The following is a 13,010-nucleotide window of genomic DNA, read 5'->3' as shown; positions in this document are numbered from 1 at the left end:
ATATAAAAATATATACTTATAAAGGCAATTAGATACTATATTATCATATGTGATGCATATTAAATAAAATTAAGTTGAGAATAACTTCTTCTAGAATGATTTCTAGTTCAAGTAAAACTTGTTTTACAGAGATGGAAAATGATTTAAGAGACATGTCCAAGGCTGCTTAGCTACTTAGTGGCTTTTTCATCATACATATTGCATTGTAAGTCTTTATACAAAGTTAACTCAGGCTCCGACAGATGTGACTACAACTGGCTTTCAATTTTAATGCCAACTAGCTCTATGAACTTATTTTTTTTAGCACTGATGGCCTACAAATTAAGGTATAAATTTAAACTGGTGAGCAAAGAGTAATACATTTTTTAACAAATAATTAAAGATCTATGACATGCAAAAATTATAACTATAAAAACATATTTATTTAATAAGGTTAAGATGTTTCTAAATATATAGAACAGTCATTTTTATTACCATGGCTCGATGAGTCTTCTCTGAAAAAGCAAGTGAGGAAATAGTATATTTGACACCTGCATCTTTCATTCCAGAGACCACTTAAAACTAAACCATTTAAAATAGCAAGGAAAGTACTTTTATTCTATTCATTTGTTTTGCCACTATTAAATTAAAACCATTTAGTTAAGATACACATTTTTTCTCCCTTGAAAAGGATTGATTTTCATCTAGAATATACCAATAATCAAAAAGCATTGACCAAGAATAAAAACATTTCTTTAGGGACTTCCCATTGTGGCTCAGTGGGTTAAGAACCTATCATCCATGAGAATGAGGATTCAATCCCTGGCCTCTCTCAGTGGGTTATGGCATAGGTTGCGGATGTGGCTGGGATCTCACATTACTGTGGTGTAGGGCTCAGTTGCAGCTCCAGTTCAACTCCTGGCCTGGGAACTTCCATATGCTGCAGGTGCGGCTCTAAAAAGAGGAAAAGAAAAAAAAAGAATATTTCTTTAATCTAGGATGGATAGTTATGATCCAAAGACTCATGGCAAGCAGTTTTCATTGGTTTAGTATAATTTTATTCATTAAAGAAATATTTGGAGTTCCTATCACGGCTCAGTGGTTAACAAATGCAACTAGGAACCATGAGGTTGCGGGTTCAATCCCAGCCTCTCTCAGTGGGTTAAGGATCTGGTGTTGCCGCGAGCTGTGGTGTAGGTTGCAGATGCGGCTTGGATCCCGTGTTGCTGTGGCTCTGGTGTAGGCCAGTGGCTACAGATCCAACTAGACCCCTACCCTGGGAACCTCCATATGCCACGGGTACAGCCCTAGAAAAGACAAAAAAAAAAAAAAAAAAAAGAAAGAAAGAAAGAAAGAAAGAAAGAAATATTTTTCATAATTTTAAGATAATTTCAGAAAATTTCAGAAAATCTGTGAAGAAGCTCATTTAATAGTATATTTGTAATAAAGTTTAGATCCAACACATTCTTGCCTAACACTCATGAGATAGAAAGTAAATTTCATGAGTCAATGAAATAACTGAATTTAAACATATCATTAGATTCCACCCAAGCCATGATTCTTATTTCTCTCTACTCTTCAACCTGTCCTTTACTCAACACAGTTCACTGTGTTCCTAGGAATATCAGTAACCTGTGAGAAGTTACCATGTACTTCTTTCAGAAAAATACTCAATCTCAGCTGGAGAAATGCTTATTACTAAAAAAGCACTGCAAATTTTCATGTATATCCTCTTTAATAATTTTTTGTCAAGCATTTTGGTGAATGAATATCTTACAAAAGTTGAATGCTGGACAATGTCAATGTTGAATCTCTATAAGGCCTGTGAATTAAATTTCCTAAAATAAAAATGTACACCTGGATATTATCATTAAACAAGGAACAGATGAAACTAAAACCCTGCAGTTTCTAGTTAAAATGCCTTTTTGTTTGCCAATTTCTGCTTTTCATTTAATTGTCCTGCTATTATACCGTACCTCACAGGCTTCCTTTCTCGAAGCAAGTCTTCTAGACTCTGCTCACAGTGCTCAGCCACCACCACCAATCTCTCTGAGTAAAAAAAAAAAAAAAAAAAAAAAAGCAAATCCACTTCATTTAATACAATCTTTTAATAAGAAAATAATATACTCCACTAAAGATATTAACATATAGTACAAATGATTAAATGATATTTTAAAAGAGCTTTTCAAAGTCTATATTAACTATGTAACAAGCAAACATATAGAATGACAAGATTAACATGTAATAAGGCAACACATTAAATAACAATTTCTTTTAATCTTGTGTTATCCTCTAGAATTTCTCCCATGTATATCAGAAAAAACAGGTGGAAAGGTTTACCTTTGGGAAAAAAAAAATGATTCTTCTTCTGACAGACTAGGAGAAGGAAAAGCTTGGATGAAGATATAAATTTTGAAGTGAAGGGGAAATTGGGAGCTAGGAACAAACTGTCTTGACAGTCTGGTTCAAACGCAAGGTCTTTGAAACTGAGTTCAGAAACTTGAGAAAAGGAGAAATCACAACTACAAAATAGAATAGAAAATCAACTTTGGGAGTTCCCGTCGTGGCGCAGTGGTTAACGAATCCGACTAGGAACCATGAGGTTGCGGGTTCGGTCCCTGCCCTTGCTCAGTGGGTTAACGATCCGGCGTTGCCGTGAGCTGTGGTGTAGGTTGCAGACGCGGCTCGGATCCCACGTTGCTGTGGCTCTGGCGTAGGCCGGTGGCTACAGCTCCGATTCAACCCCTAGCCTGGGAACCTCCATATGCCGAGGGAGTGGCCCAAGAAATAGCAACAACAACAACAACAAAAAAGACAAAAGACAAAAAAAAAAAAGAAAATCAACTTTGGATTGTTTATAAATCATGCTGAGATTAGGAATAACATGAAAGTGTTAGTAGGCACAATCTATATTATGACATAATTTTTATTTTCCAACAGATCAGCTGTCTAAGAATATGACAGCACAGTTTTGAAGGGCAGTCTATACATTTTTTTTAAATATAATTATCAGTTATCTCTAGTAACTAATACATTAGCAAATCACCAAACTTTTTTCCTTTTTAGATTAAAGAATGTAAGAGGAGCAAGAAAAAAGTACAACTGGGTTGACAAGCAGCTGGGGATTTGATAAGGTTATTTCAGGAGAGATCAAGTTTTTAAAAAAATTGGGGTTCTGTGAATATCTACGTAAAATGAGTTCTAAGATAAGGTAGAAGGTTAACACAAAATACAGATGGCAGACTAAGACACAATAAAGAAGTAAATGTAGAAAGAGACTGGAAATAGTGATAACTGCGAAGAGATCTGGTGAAAATGAAAAATGGAAAAGGTACAAACATGAAAGAAGAATTTCAGAGCAGGAGATCCAGTAAGGACTGGTTCAAGATACATTCTTGCCTGATGGAAGCAGAGATGAAGGACACTGGTATATAGGCAATCGTGCGAAGTGTTGAGGACAGGATATTGTATGGGTCACATCTTGGAAGCTGATACTGGTGGTGGCGTTATATAGAATGAGACAAAACACAAAAACTAAAACCACTTTAAATGAAAGCCATAACTTTCAGATTAAAACAAACAAACAAACAAACAAAACCTTTAAGTGATCCAAACAGGAATTAAAAAAAAAAAATTGAAACAACATTAAGGGGAGGGAGGGGAGAATTAGAAAACCACGCAATAAAAGGCCTACTTCTTCAATTCAATAAAGAAGAGCATGCAAAGTTGAATTCCAAGCAATTTAGTATCACAGTGAATTTCCAGGAGGAAAAAGCAAATAATACTGTCAGAAAATCAAAATGGGAAGCTACATTTCTTTGCTTTTCATCACCACATTTTGTCAGTTTTCTTTACACCTTTTTGGCTACATTTCCTCAATCTACTCTTAGACTAGTACCTCTTCTATCCAAATTTAAATGCTTCTCATTCCTCTACCTTTGATTCTGGGTCTTCAGACTTATTTACTCCCAAGGCTGTAAACCTTATCTCAAGCCCAGAACTTTCTTCTGAACTCCAGGCTTCTACAGCCAATTTCATACTTTCATATAAAAGTCACCTTAAACTCAACAGAACTCAAACTGAATTTATAGTTTGTTTCTGAAGCCTATTTCCTTCAGTGCTGTTTCAGTAAATGGAACCACTACCTTGCTAGCTGCTCCAGCTACAAACTTAGGAGTAACCTCCCTTTCTTAAAATTCAAACAAAAAAGCCCTGCTATTTCTATCTCCCAAATGTTTCCAGATTCTATAAAGTTTGCTTCATCTGCCACAATCTGGATCCAAGCCAACATCATCTTTTACTAGATTACTGTAACAATCTCTCAACTGATCATCTCATACTAATTCTTATTCATTTCCAACGTACGTTCATACTAAAATCTAAGTGATAAAATAATAATTGATAAATCAGAATATATAACTCCTTGTGTAGTTTTACTTTTTGTTATTTTGTTCGTCATTCACTAACTTCCAGGTACACTGGTCTTCTGCACATGGATTTCCATTGCCTAAAATGATTTCCCCATTCCTCCTCTCAGTTAACTCCTATCATGTTAAAAGCACAGACAATTGTATCTGGGCTCAATTCCCAGGTTTAATTATGTGACTTTGAGGTTTGCTAACCTGTCTATGCCATACTCTCCTCTTCTGTAAAATGAGGGGGAAATGGCACATATCTCACATAGCTGCAATGAGGCTGAAATGAGTTAATACATAGTAAGGACCTAGCAAAGTGCCTGCCACATAACAAGTACTATCCAAGTGTTAGCTATTATGAGTATTCATTAGTTAAATGTGAATTCCTGAAGGAATACCTTCCTGGTCTCCCCAAATGAATTTGCTCCTTCTATAACATAATCTACTCTACATTGTACTTTTCGTTTGTAATACTGATTTCAACTCTAAGGATTTGCATATGTTTTTATTTATCTTTGTTCCCCACCAGATTATACATTTCATGATGGCAGAAAGAATGCTCGTCTTGTTCAAAATGTATCACCAGTGTCTAGAATGATACCTCAAACACATAAGCACATAATTTAAAAATACCTGTTAAATGAATTAACTTGACCAAAGGCACACTGTGGCCATGAAAAATGAATGCGTTTCATACAGTGGTAATCATTATCTAAATAGAAATCTGTCCTGTGTAGAAAAGTATGTTGTTAACTAGGCAAAATAATGCCACAATAGCACTGATTTAAATATAAAACTAAACAGTCAGAATACATTAAAATGTTTCTACACCATTAATTAATAATTTTAAATTAGATATCCATAAGTCTCCATATCTAAGAGAGATTTTCAAAGTGTTCTGCATCAGCCTAAAATATTTCAGGCTCAAAACGACTTAGAAAAAAAAAATCAGTCTTCTTCAGGAAACGCCTTTAAAATATTACAACACAGTTTGCCAAAGCTTCAGGATCCTATGGAACTTTGAAGTATTACTTTAATACAGCAGAACCACAATCCTTGGCAGAATATCTAAGATTCTCCCAGGGGTAATGGAGTGTATACCAAAACAACATTTCCTATGTGAACCAGTTTAAAAAAAAAAAACCATTAGAAAGTATTCATCATGAAACTCTGGACAACTGTTTGAAAATAACTTCTGTTTGCTATAAAAACAGTATACCTTCATGAAATAAAATATGACAAAAATATTTGGGAATGATAATGTGCCAAATTTAAGTCAAACAATGTAGTGGCACTATTTATAAAAAAACAAATGTGACACCAAGATGAACTTTAAAAGAGTAGAACATACAAGAACCACGAAATAATCTTTTTTCTAACAAATATTTGATGAATGTCAAGTATCACTGGAGAGTACATACAGTCTGAATTGTATGTTTTAAGTTAATTATAAGATATGGACAAAAATTCAGTATTAAGCAATAGATAGATAATAAAGTAGCTGAATAAGGAAAACTAAAGGCAAGAATTAAAGAAAATTTGTTTAACTTAGAGAAAGAGGTAATTCATGAATGTGTTAGGATGACATAAAAGGTTATCAGAAAATAGTTACTGCATCATTCTTTTGTTATTCACAGTAAAAACTGAGACTAGCTCATTACTTTTTATTTATTTATTTATTTTTGTCTTTTTGCCTTTTCTTGGGCCATTCCCGTGGCATATGGAGGTTCCCAGGCTAGGGGTCTAATTGGAGCTGTAGTTACTGGCCTACACCACAGCCACAACAACTTGGGATCTGAGCCATGTCTGCAACCTTCACCACAGCTCACGGCAATGCTGGATCCTCAACCCACCGAGCAAGGCCAGGGATTGAACCCACAACCTTATGGTTCCTAGTCGGATCTGTTAACCACTGAGCCATGATGGGAACTCCAGCTCATCACTTTTTAAATATAATTGCTAAATAAATATTTACAGTTTTAAGCTGATAAAGAAAAAATCTGTGCTTAAAAACAGTATTGTTACTACGTCACTGTGATGGTTAGGTCAGTTTTAGAATCAACAGGGCTAGGCTATAATCTCCTGTTATTTAGACAACTGGGTGCATTTGGGGAAATATGGCCATAGACAATCTCCAGTTATTCAAACACTAATCTGGGTGTTATTGTTAAGGCATTACATAAATGATCAAAATCTATGATTAGTTTACTTTAGATAAGGAAGATTATCCTAGATAATCTAAGTGATCACGATTTAATCAGTTGTAAAGGCCTTAAGAGCAGAATTAAGTCTTCTTTTGGACTGTGACATTAGCTGTTGTCTAAAACATCAGCTTGAAGACTGGATAGCCACATGTAAAAGAATGAAATTAGAACACTCCCTAACACCATACACAAAAATAAACTCCAAATGGATTAAAGACCTAGATTTAAGACCAGACACTATAAAACTCTTAGAGGAAAACATAGGCCAAACACTCTCTGACATAAATGACAGCAACATCTTCTCAGATCCACCTCTTAGAGTATTGACAATAAAAACAAAAATAAACAAATGGAACCTAATCAAACTTCAAAGTTTCTGCACAGCAAAGGAAACTCCAAACAAAATGAAAAGACAACCCACAGAGTGGCAGAAAATCTTTGCAAATGAATCAACTGACAAGGGATTAATCTCCAAAATTTATGAACACCTTCTACCACTCCATACCAAAAAAACAATCAAACCCATCAAAAAATGGGCAGAAGATCTAAACAGACAATTCTCCAGAGAAGACATACAGATGGCCAAAAAAACACATGAAAAGATGTTCAACATCACTCATTATTAGAGAAATGCAAATCAAAACCACTATGAGGTACCACCTTACACTGGCCAGAATGGCCATCATCAAAAAGTCTATAAACAATAAATGCTAGAGAGGGGGTAGAGAAAAAGGAACCCTATTACACTCTTGGTGGGATTATAAATTGGTGCAACCACTGTGGAAAACAGTATGGAGATTCCTCAGAAAACTAAAAATAGAACTACCTTTTGATCCAACAATCCCACTCCTGGACATCTATGCAGAAACAACCATGACTCAACAAGACACATGTACTCCGATGGTCATTGCAGCACTCTTTTCGATAGCCAAGACATGGAAACACCCTAAATGTCCATTGACAGAGGAGTGGACCAAGAAGATATGGTACATACACACAATAGAATATTACTCAGCCATTAAAAGGAATGAAACACCAGCATTTTTAGCAACATGGATGGACCTAGAAATTATCATGCTAAGTGAAGTCAGTCATACAATGAGACACCAACATCAAATGCTTTCACTGACATGTGGAATCTGAAAAAAAAGGACAGACTTAACTTCTTTGCAGAACAGATACTGACTCACAGACTTTGAAAAACTTATGGTTTCCAAAGGAGACAGTTTGGGGGCTACGGGAGATGCGCTGGGGTTGTGGATTGGAAATCCTATAAAACTGGATTGTGATGATCATTGTACAACTACAAATGTAATAAATTCATTGAGTAATAAAAAAATAAAAAAATAAAACTTCAGCTTGTCCTTCTCAATGACCTCTTGGATTTTAGATTTGCCTACTCAGCCCCCACAATCACGTAACCCAATTCTAAGCAAATAATCTCTATTTATCTAGCTATCTACTAGTGGTTCTGTTTCTTTGATGGAACTCTCAAACTGATATAGGCACTTAAGCTGAAATGCATATGCAGCTAGAGATACAGAATAAATTATTTTATATGTCCTCAACAATTCTATTATTCTCTACATATATTCTAAATCTATTAGTTAAAATAATTTTGGGAGTTTCCATCGTGGCTCAGCAGTTAAGGATCCTGCCCAGTATCCATGAGGATGTGGTTTGATCCTTGACCTCACTCAGTGGGTTAAGGATCTGAAATTTCCATGAGCTGTGGTGCAGGTCTCAGATGTGGCTCGGATCCTGTTTTGCTGTGGCTGTGGTGTAGGCCGGTAGCTACAGGTCCGATTCAACCCCTACCCTGGGAACCTCCATATGCCATGGGTGTGGCTCTAAAAAGACAAAAGAAAAAAAAGAAAAAACAATAATAATTTTGTTCTTGACTCTCCTAGCAATAACCAAAAGATTTCTGGATAATCAGTTCTAAAAAAGGATGGAATGCATTACCATCTATAATCATTACTCTATTTCTAAATACTGCTGAAATTTTAAGTTCAAAAGAAAAAGATTAAATTTATTAAGTATTTTCATGCTTTACTGCTGAAATTTTAAGTTCAAAAGAAAAAAATTAAATTTATTATTTTCATGCTTTATTATTTTTCTTTCAAAGCTATTTTACTCAACTTCTCTTTTAATACATCAAGTTCTCAAATTCTAATGTGCACTAGACTTGAGATCAAATAAAACACCCTGCTGAATCAGCAAGAAACTAACATCATCTTGAATCAGTCTTGAATGATCTATAGGAAACAGTGAAAACCTGACTTCTGAGCTAATCTAACATGTAAAAACATAATGTTACTAAAAGAGACCACATGCCACACGTTACTCCAAGTAATAAGGGGAGGTGTGGAGGTGGGGTCCTAACAAAGACAAGATGTGAGATATCTGCATGGCAAGAACAGAATAAAGGGGTAAAGGAACCAAGACCAAAATTCTTTGAGGAGACAATTAAGTGGAGTCCAAACCAAAATCACGTGGTATTTCATCATTGAGAAGTGCGTGTTATTCACTAAGGAGATGGTTAAGTAGAATCTTTTCAAATATTTCCAACTAAATGCAACTGAAAAGACTGACCTTCACATCAACACTATTCTAATTTAGTTATTTACCACTTGTGCATTTCAGGACAATGAACATTGCCACTAATAAAATAATAATAATAATAATAATAAAATTAGATTTCCTTTCAATAATCACTGGTATTTTTGTTCTTGCCACTCGAACTATAAATGTATGAACTTTCTATACATTTTTGACCTATGTTGCCCTAGAAGAGAGGACCGTTCAGATCCAGAAGAAGGGCAAGTGGAGGGAACAGTTACCAGCAATATGGTAGCTGGACCTTAAGGGACTACCCAGATTATTAAGCTGGCTTCAACATTCACACAGTTTAACAGATCTGAGAGGATGAGTTCCTATCTGAAATTGATAACTAAAAAAAAAATTCCCAGGCAAAGTTGGCAGTAATGTTCCCCAAAGGGATTATGTCATAAGGGTTTTGCTAGTTCAGTGTTAACATGGGCTCATTTAGGTAGAGAGATGGAAAGAAGGAGCTCAAGAAATATCTAGAACATTTAATCCATGAAAAGAAGAAAGTGATCCTCCAAATAGACTTCCAGACACAATGGAAAGAAACAAAGGGCACTTCAGGACACAAGAACAGAGAAATCCTAAAAACTGAGTAAAAGAGAGGAGACAAGATGGTGGAGTAGAAGACCTTGAGTTCATCTCCTCTTGTGAAAACACTAAAATCACAGCTAACTTCTAAACGACTATGAACAAAAAAGACTGGAACTTACCAAAAAAGATAATCTACACAAGACAAAGAAGAAGCCATATGAAATGGTAGGAGGGACCCTTTTGGGATATAACCAAATCTCATATCTGCCAAGAGGGTGATGCACAAACTGGAAAACAATTATATCGCAGAAGTTCTCTCATACAACTGAGAGTTCTGAGCCTCATGTCAGTCTCCCCAGCCTCCTGGGGGACTGGCGTTGGGAGGAGCCCTCAAAGCATTTGAAGCTTTGAAGGCCGGGGCGGGGGGGGGGGGGGGGGGGGGGCCTTGACTTCAGGAGCTCCACAGGACTGAGGGAAATAGAAACTCCACTTTTAAAGGCACACACAAGGTTTCATATGCACTGAGACCAAGCACAAAGCAGTGACTCAAGATGGTACCGAACCAGACCTACCTGTGGGTCTTAAAGTGTCTACTTGGAAGGCAGGGGTTGGCTATGATTCACTGTGGGGGCAAGGACACTGGTAGCAGAGGCACCAGAGAATATTCATCAGCATGAGCTCAACCAGAAGTCATCATTTTAGATCCAAGACCTGGCCCTACCAAACAGCCTATAGGCTCCAGTGATGAGATACCTCAGACCAAACAACCAACAGGGTGGGAACACAGTCAGGCTGCCTAAGGTAGCCCTGAGCCCAGAGCAATCTCTAAACACATCCTTTGATGCAACTCTGCCCATCATAGGGACAAGACCCAGCTCTACCCACCAGTAAGAAGGCACCAGTCCCTCCAACCAAACCTGCACAAGATCAACCTCACCAATGGGGCAAACATCAGGAGCAAGAGGGACTACAATCCTGCAGACTATGGAACAGAGAATACAAACACAGGAAGTTAGACAAAAGGAAATGGAGATGACAGAGAAATATATTCCAGATGAAGAAACAGATAAAACCCTTGAAGAACAACTAAGTGAAGGGGAGACAGGGAACTTACCTGAAAAAAAATTCAGAGTAATGAGAGAAAAGGTCTCGGAAAAAGAATGGAGGCACAGACTGAGATGATAAAAGAAATGTTTAACAAAGAGAAGATTTGAAGAACAAACAGATGAACAATACAATAACTGAAATGAAAAGTATAGTAGAAGGAATCAGTAACAAGCAAACTATATAAGGCAGAAGAACAAGTAAGTAACTGAAAGACAGATTGGTAGAAATCACTGACTTAGAAAAGAATAAAAAAAAAATGAAAAGAAATGCAGACAGTCTCAGAAACCCCTAGGACAACATAAAATGCATCAACATTTGCAATACAGGGTTACCATAAGGAGAAGAGAGAAAGGGCCAGAGAAAATATTTGAAGAGATAATAGCCAAAAACTTCCCTAACATGGGAAAAACAATGCCCACTCAGGTCCAGGAAGCTCAGAGAATCTCATAGAGAATAATCTCAAGAAAGTACAGGCTGAGACACACACTATTCAAATTGGCAAAAATTAAACACGAAGAAAAAATATCAAAAGCAACAAGTGAAAAGCAACAAATAGCATACAAGGGAATCCCCATAAGGCTATCAGCTGATTTTTCAGCAGAAATTCTGCAGGCTGGAAGGAGTAGCACAATTTATTTAAAGTGAGAAAAGGGAAAAGACTATAACCAATAATACTCTACCAAGCAAAGTTCTTGTTCAGACTCCATGGAGAAATCAAAAGCTTTACAGACAAGTAAAAATTAAGAGAATTGAGCACCACCATTAGATTTACCACAAATGCTAAAAGGACTTCTCTAGGTAGAAAAGAAAAGGCCATGAATACAAACAAGAAAAATACAAATGGGAAAGTACACTGGTAAAGGCAAACATATAGTAAAGGTAGGAAATCATCAATATACAAAGATGATAAAACCAGCAATCATGAGAAGAGAATACAAATGCAGGATATTGAAAATGAATTTGGAATTAAGAGATCAGCAGCTTAAAACAATCTTATATGTATACAGATTGCTATGTCAAAACCTGATTATAATAGCAAACCAAAAATCTACAACAGACACACACACATAAAAGAAAAAGAGACCAAACACAACAATAAAGATAGTCATCAAATTACAGGAGAAAAGGAGAAAAGAGTAAAGGAAGAAACACAACCTACAAAAACAAATCTAAATCAATGAACAAAATGGCAATAAGTACATATATAGTGATAATTATCTTGAATATAAATGGATTAAATGACCAACCAAAAGAAGTAGGCTGGCTGAATAGATACAAAAACAAGGCATATACATATACAGTCTTGTAGACCCACTTCAGATCAAGAGACATATACAAACCAAAAGTGGGGGGTGAAAAGAAGGTATGTTATGCAAAAGGAAATCAAAAGAAGACTGGAGTAGCAATTCTCATATTATACAAAATAGACTTAAAATAAAGACTGCTACAAGAGACAAAGAAGGACACTACATAATGATCAAGAGATCAATCCAAGAAGAAGATATAGCAATTGTAAATATATATGCACGCAAGACAGGAGCACCTCAATATATAAAGCAAATGTTAATAGCTGTAAAAGGAGAAACTGACAGTAACATAATAATAGTAGGGGACTTTTAACACCCCACTTACATCAATTAATAGGTCACCCAAACAGACAATTAACAAGGAAACATAGGCCTTAAATGACACATGAGATCCAATGGACTTGATATTTATAGAACATTCCATCTGAAAGCAGCAAAATACACATTCTTCTCAAGTGCACATGAAACATTCTCCTGGATAGATTATGTGCTTGGCAATACAGCAAGCCTTGGTACATTTAAGAAAAGTGAAATCATGCCAAGCATCTTTTTGACCGCAAAGTTACGAGATTAGAAATCAACTACAAGGAAAAAAAACTTAAAAAAACACAAATATGTGAAGGTTAAACAATGTTACTAAACAAGTAATGTATCACTGAAGCAATTAAAGAGAAAATTAAAAAATACCTAGAGACCAAAGAAAATTAAAACATGACAATCTAAAACCTATGGGATCCAGCGAAAGCAGTTCTAAGAGGAAACAGCAATACAATCTCACCTCAGACAACAAGAAAAATCTCAAATAAACAACTTAACCTTTTGCCTAAAAGCAACTAGAGAAAGAAGAACAAACCAAA

The 13,010-nt window shown here is 35.9% G+C and overlaps 1 protein-coding gene across 4 annotated transcripts in view; it reads right to left on the bottom strand.

Annotated features, from left to right (window-relative positions):
* The window catches only part of TBCK (TBC1 domain containing kinase), a 221,969-nt gene that overhangs the window by 197,088 nt on the left and 11,871 nt on the right, over positions 1-13,010 (bottom strand). For all 4 annotated transcript variants that reach the window (XM_047751738.1, XM_047751736.1, XM_047751735.1 and 1 more), the window contains exon 3: positions 1,956-2,028. In XM_047751738.1, coding sequence (XP_047607694.1) covers positions 1,956-2,028 — 73 coding nt within the window. The remainder of the gene's footprint in view (positions 1-1,955; positions 2,029-13,010) is intronic.

Source organism: Phacochoerus africanus, chromosome 10 (assembly GCF_016906955.1).
Source record: "Phacochoerus africanus isolate WHEZ1 chromosome 10, ROS_Pafr_v1, whole genome shotgun sequence".
Classification (NCBI taxonomy): domain Eukaryota; kingdom Metazoa; phylum Chordata; class Mammalia; order Artiodactyla; family Suidae; genus Phacochoerus; species Phacochoerus africanus.
The sequence above is the reverse complement of the archived record's forward strand: the minus strand, read 5'-3'. Positions and strand labels throughout refer to the sequence as shown.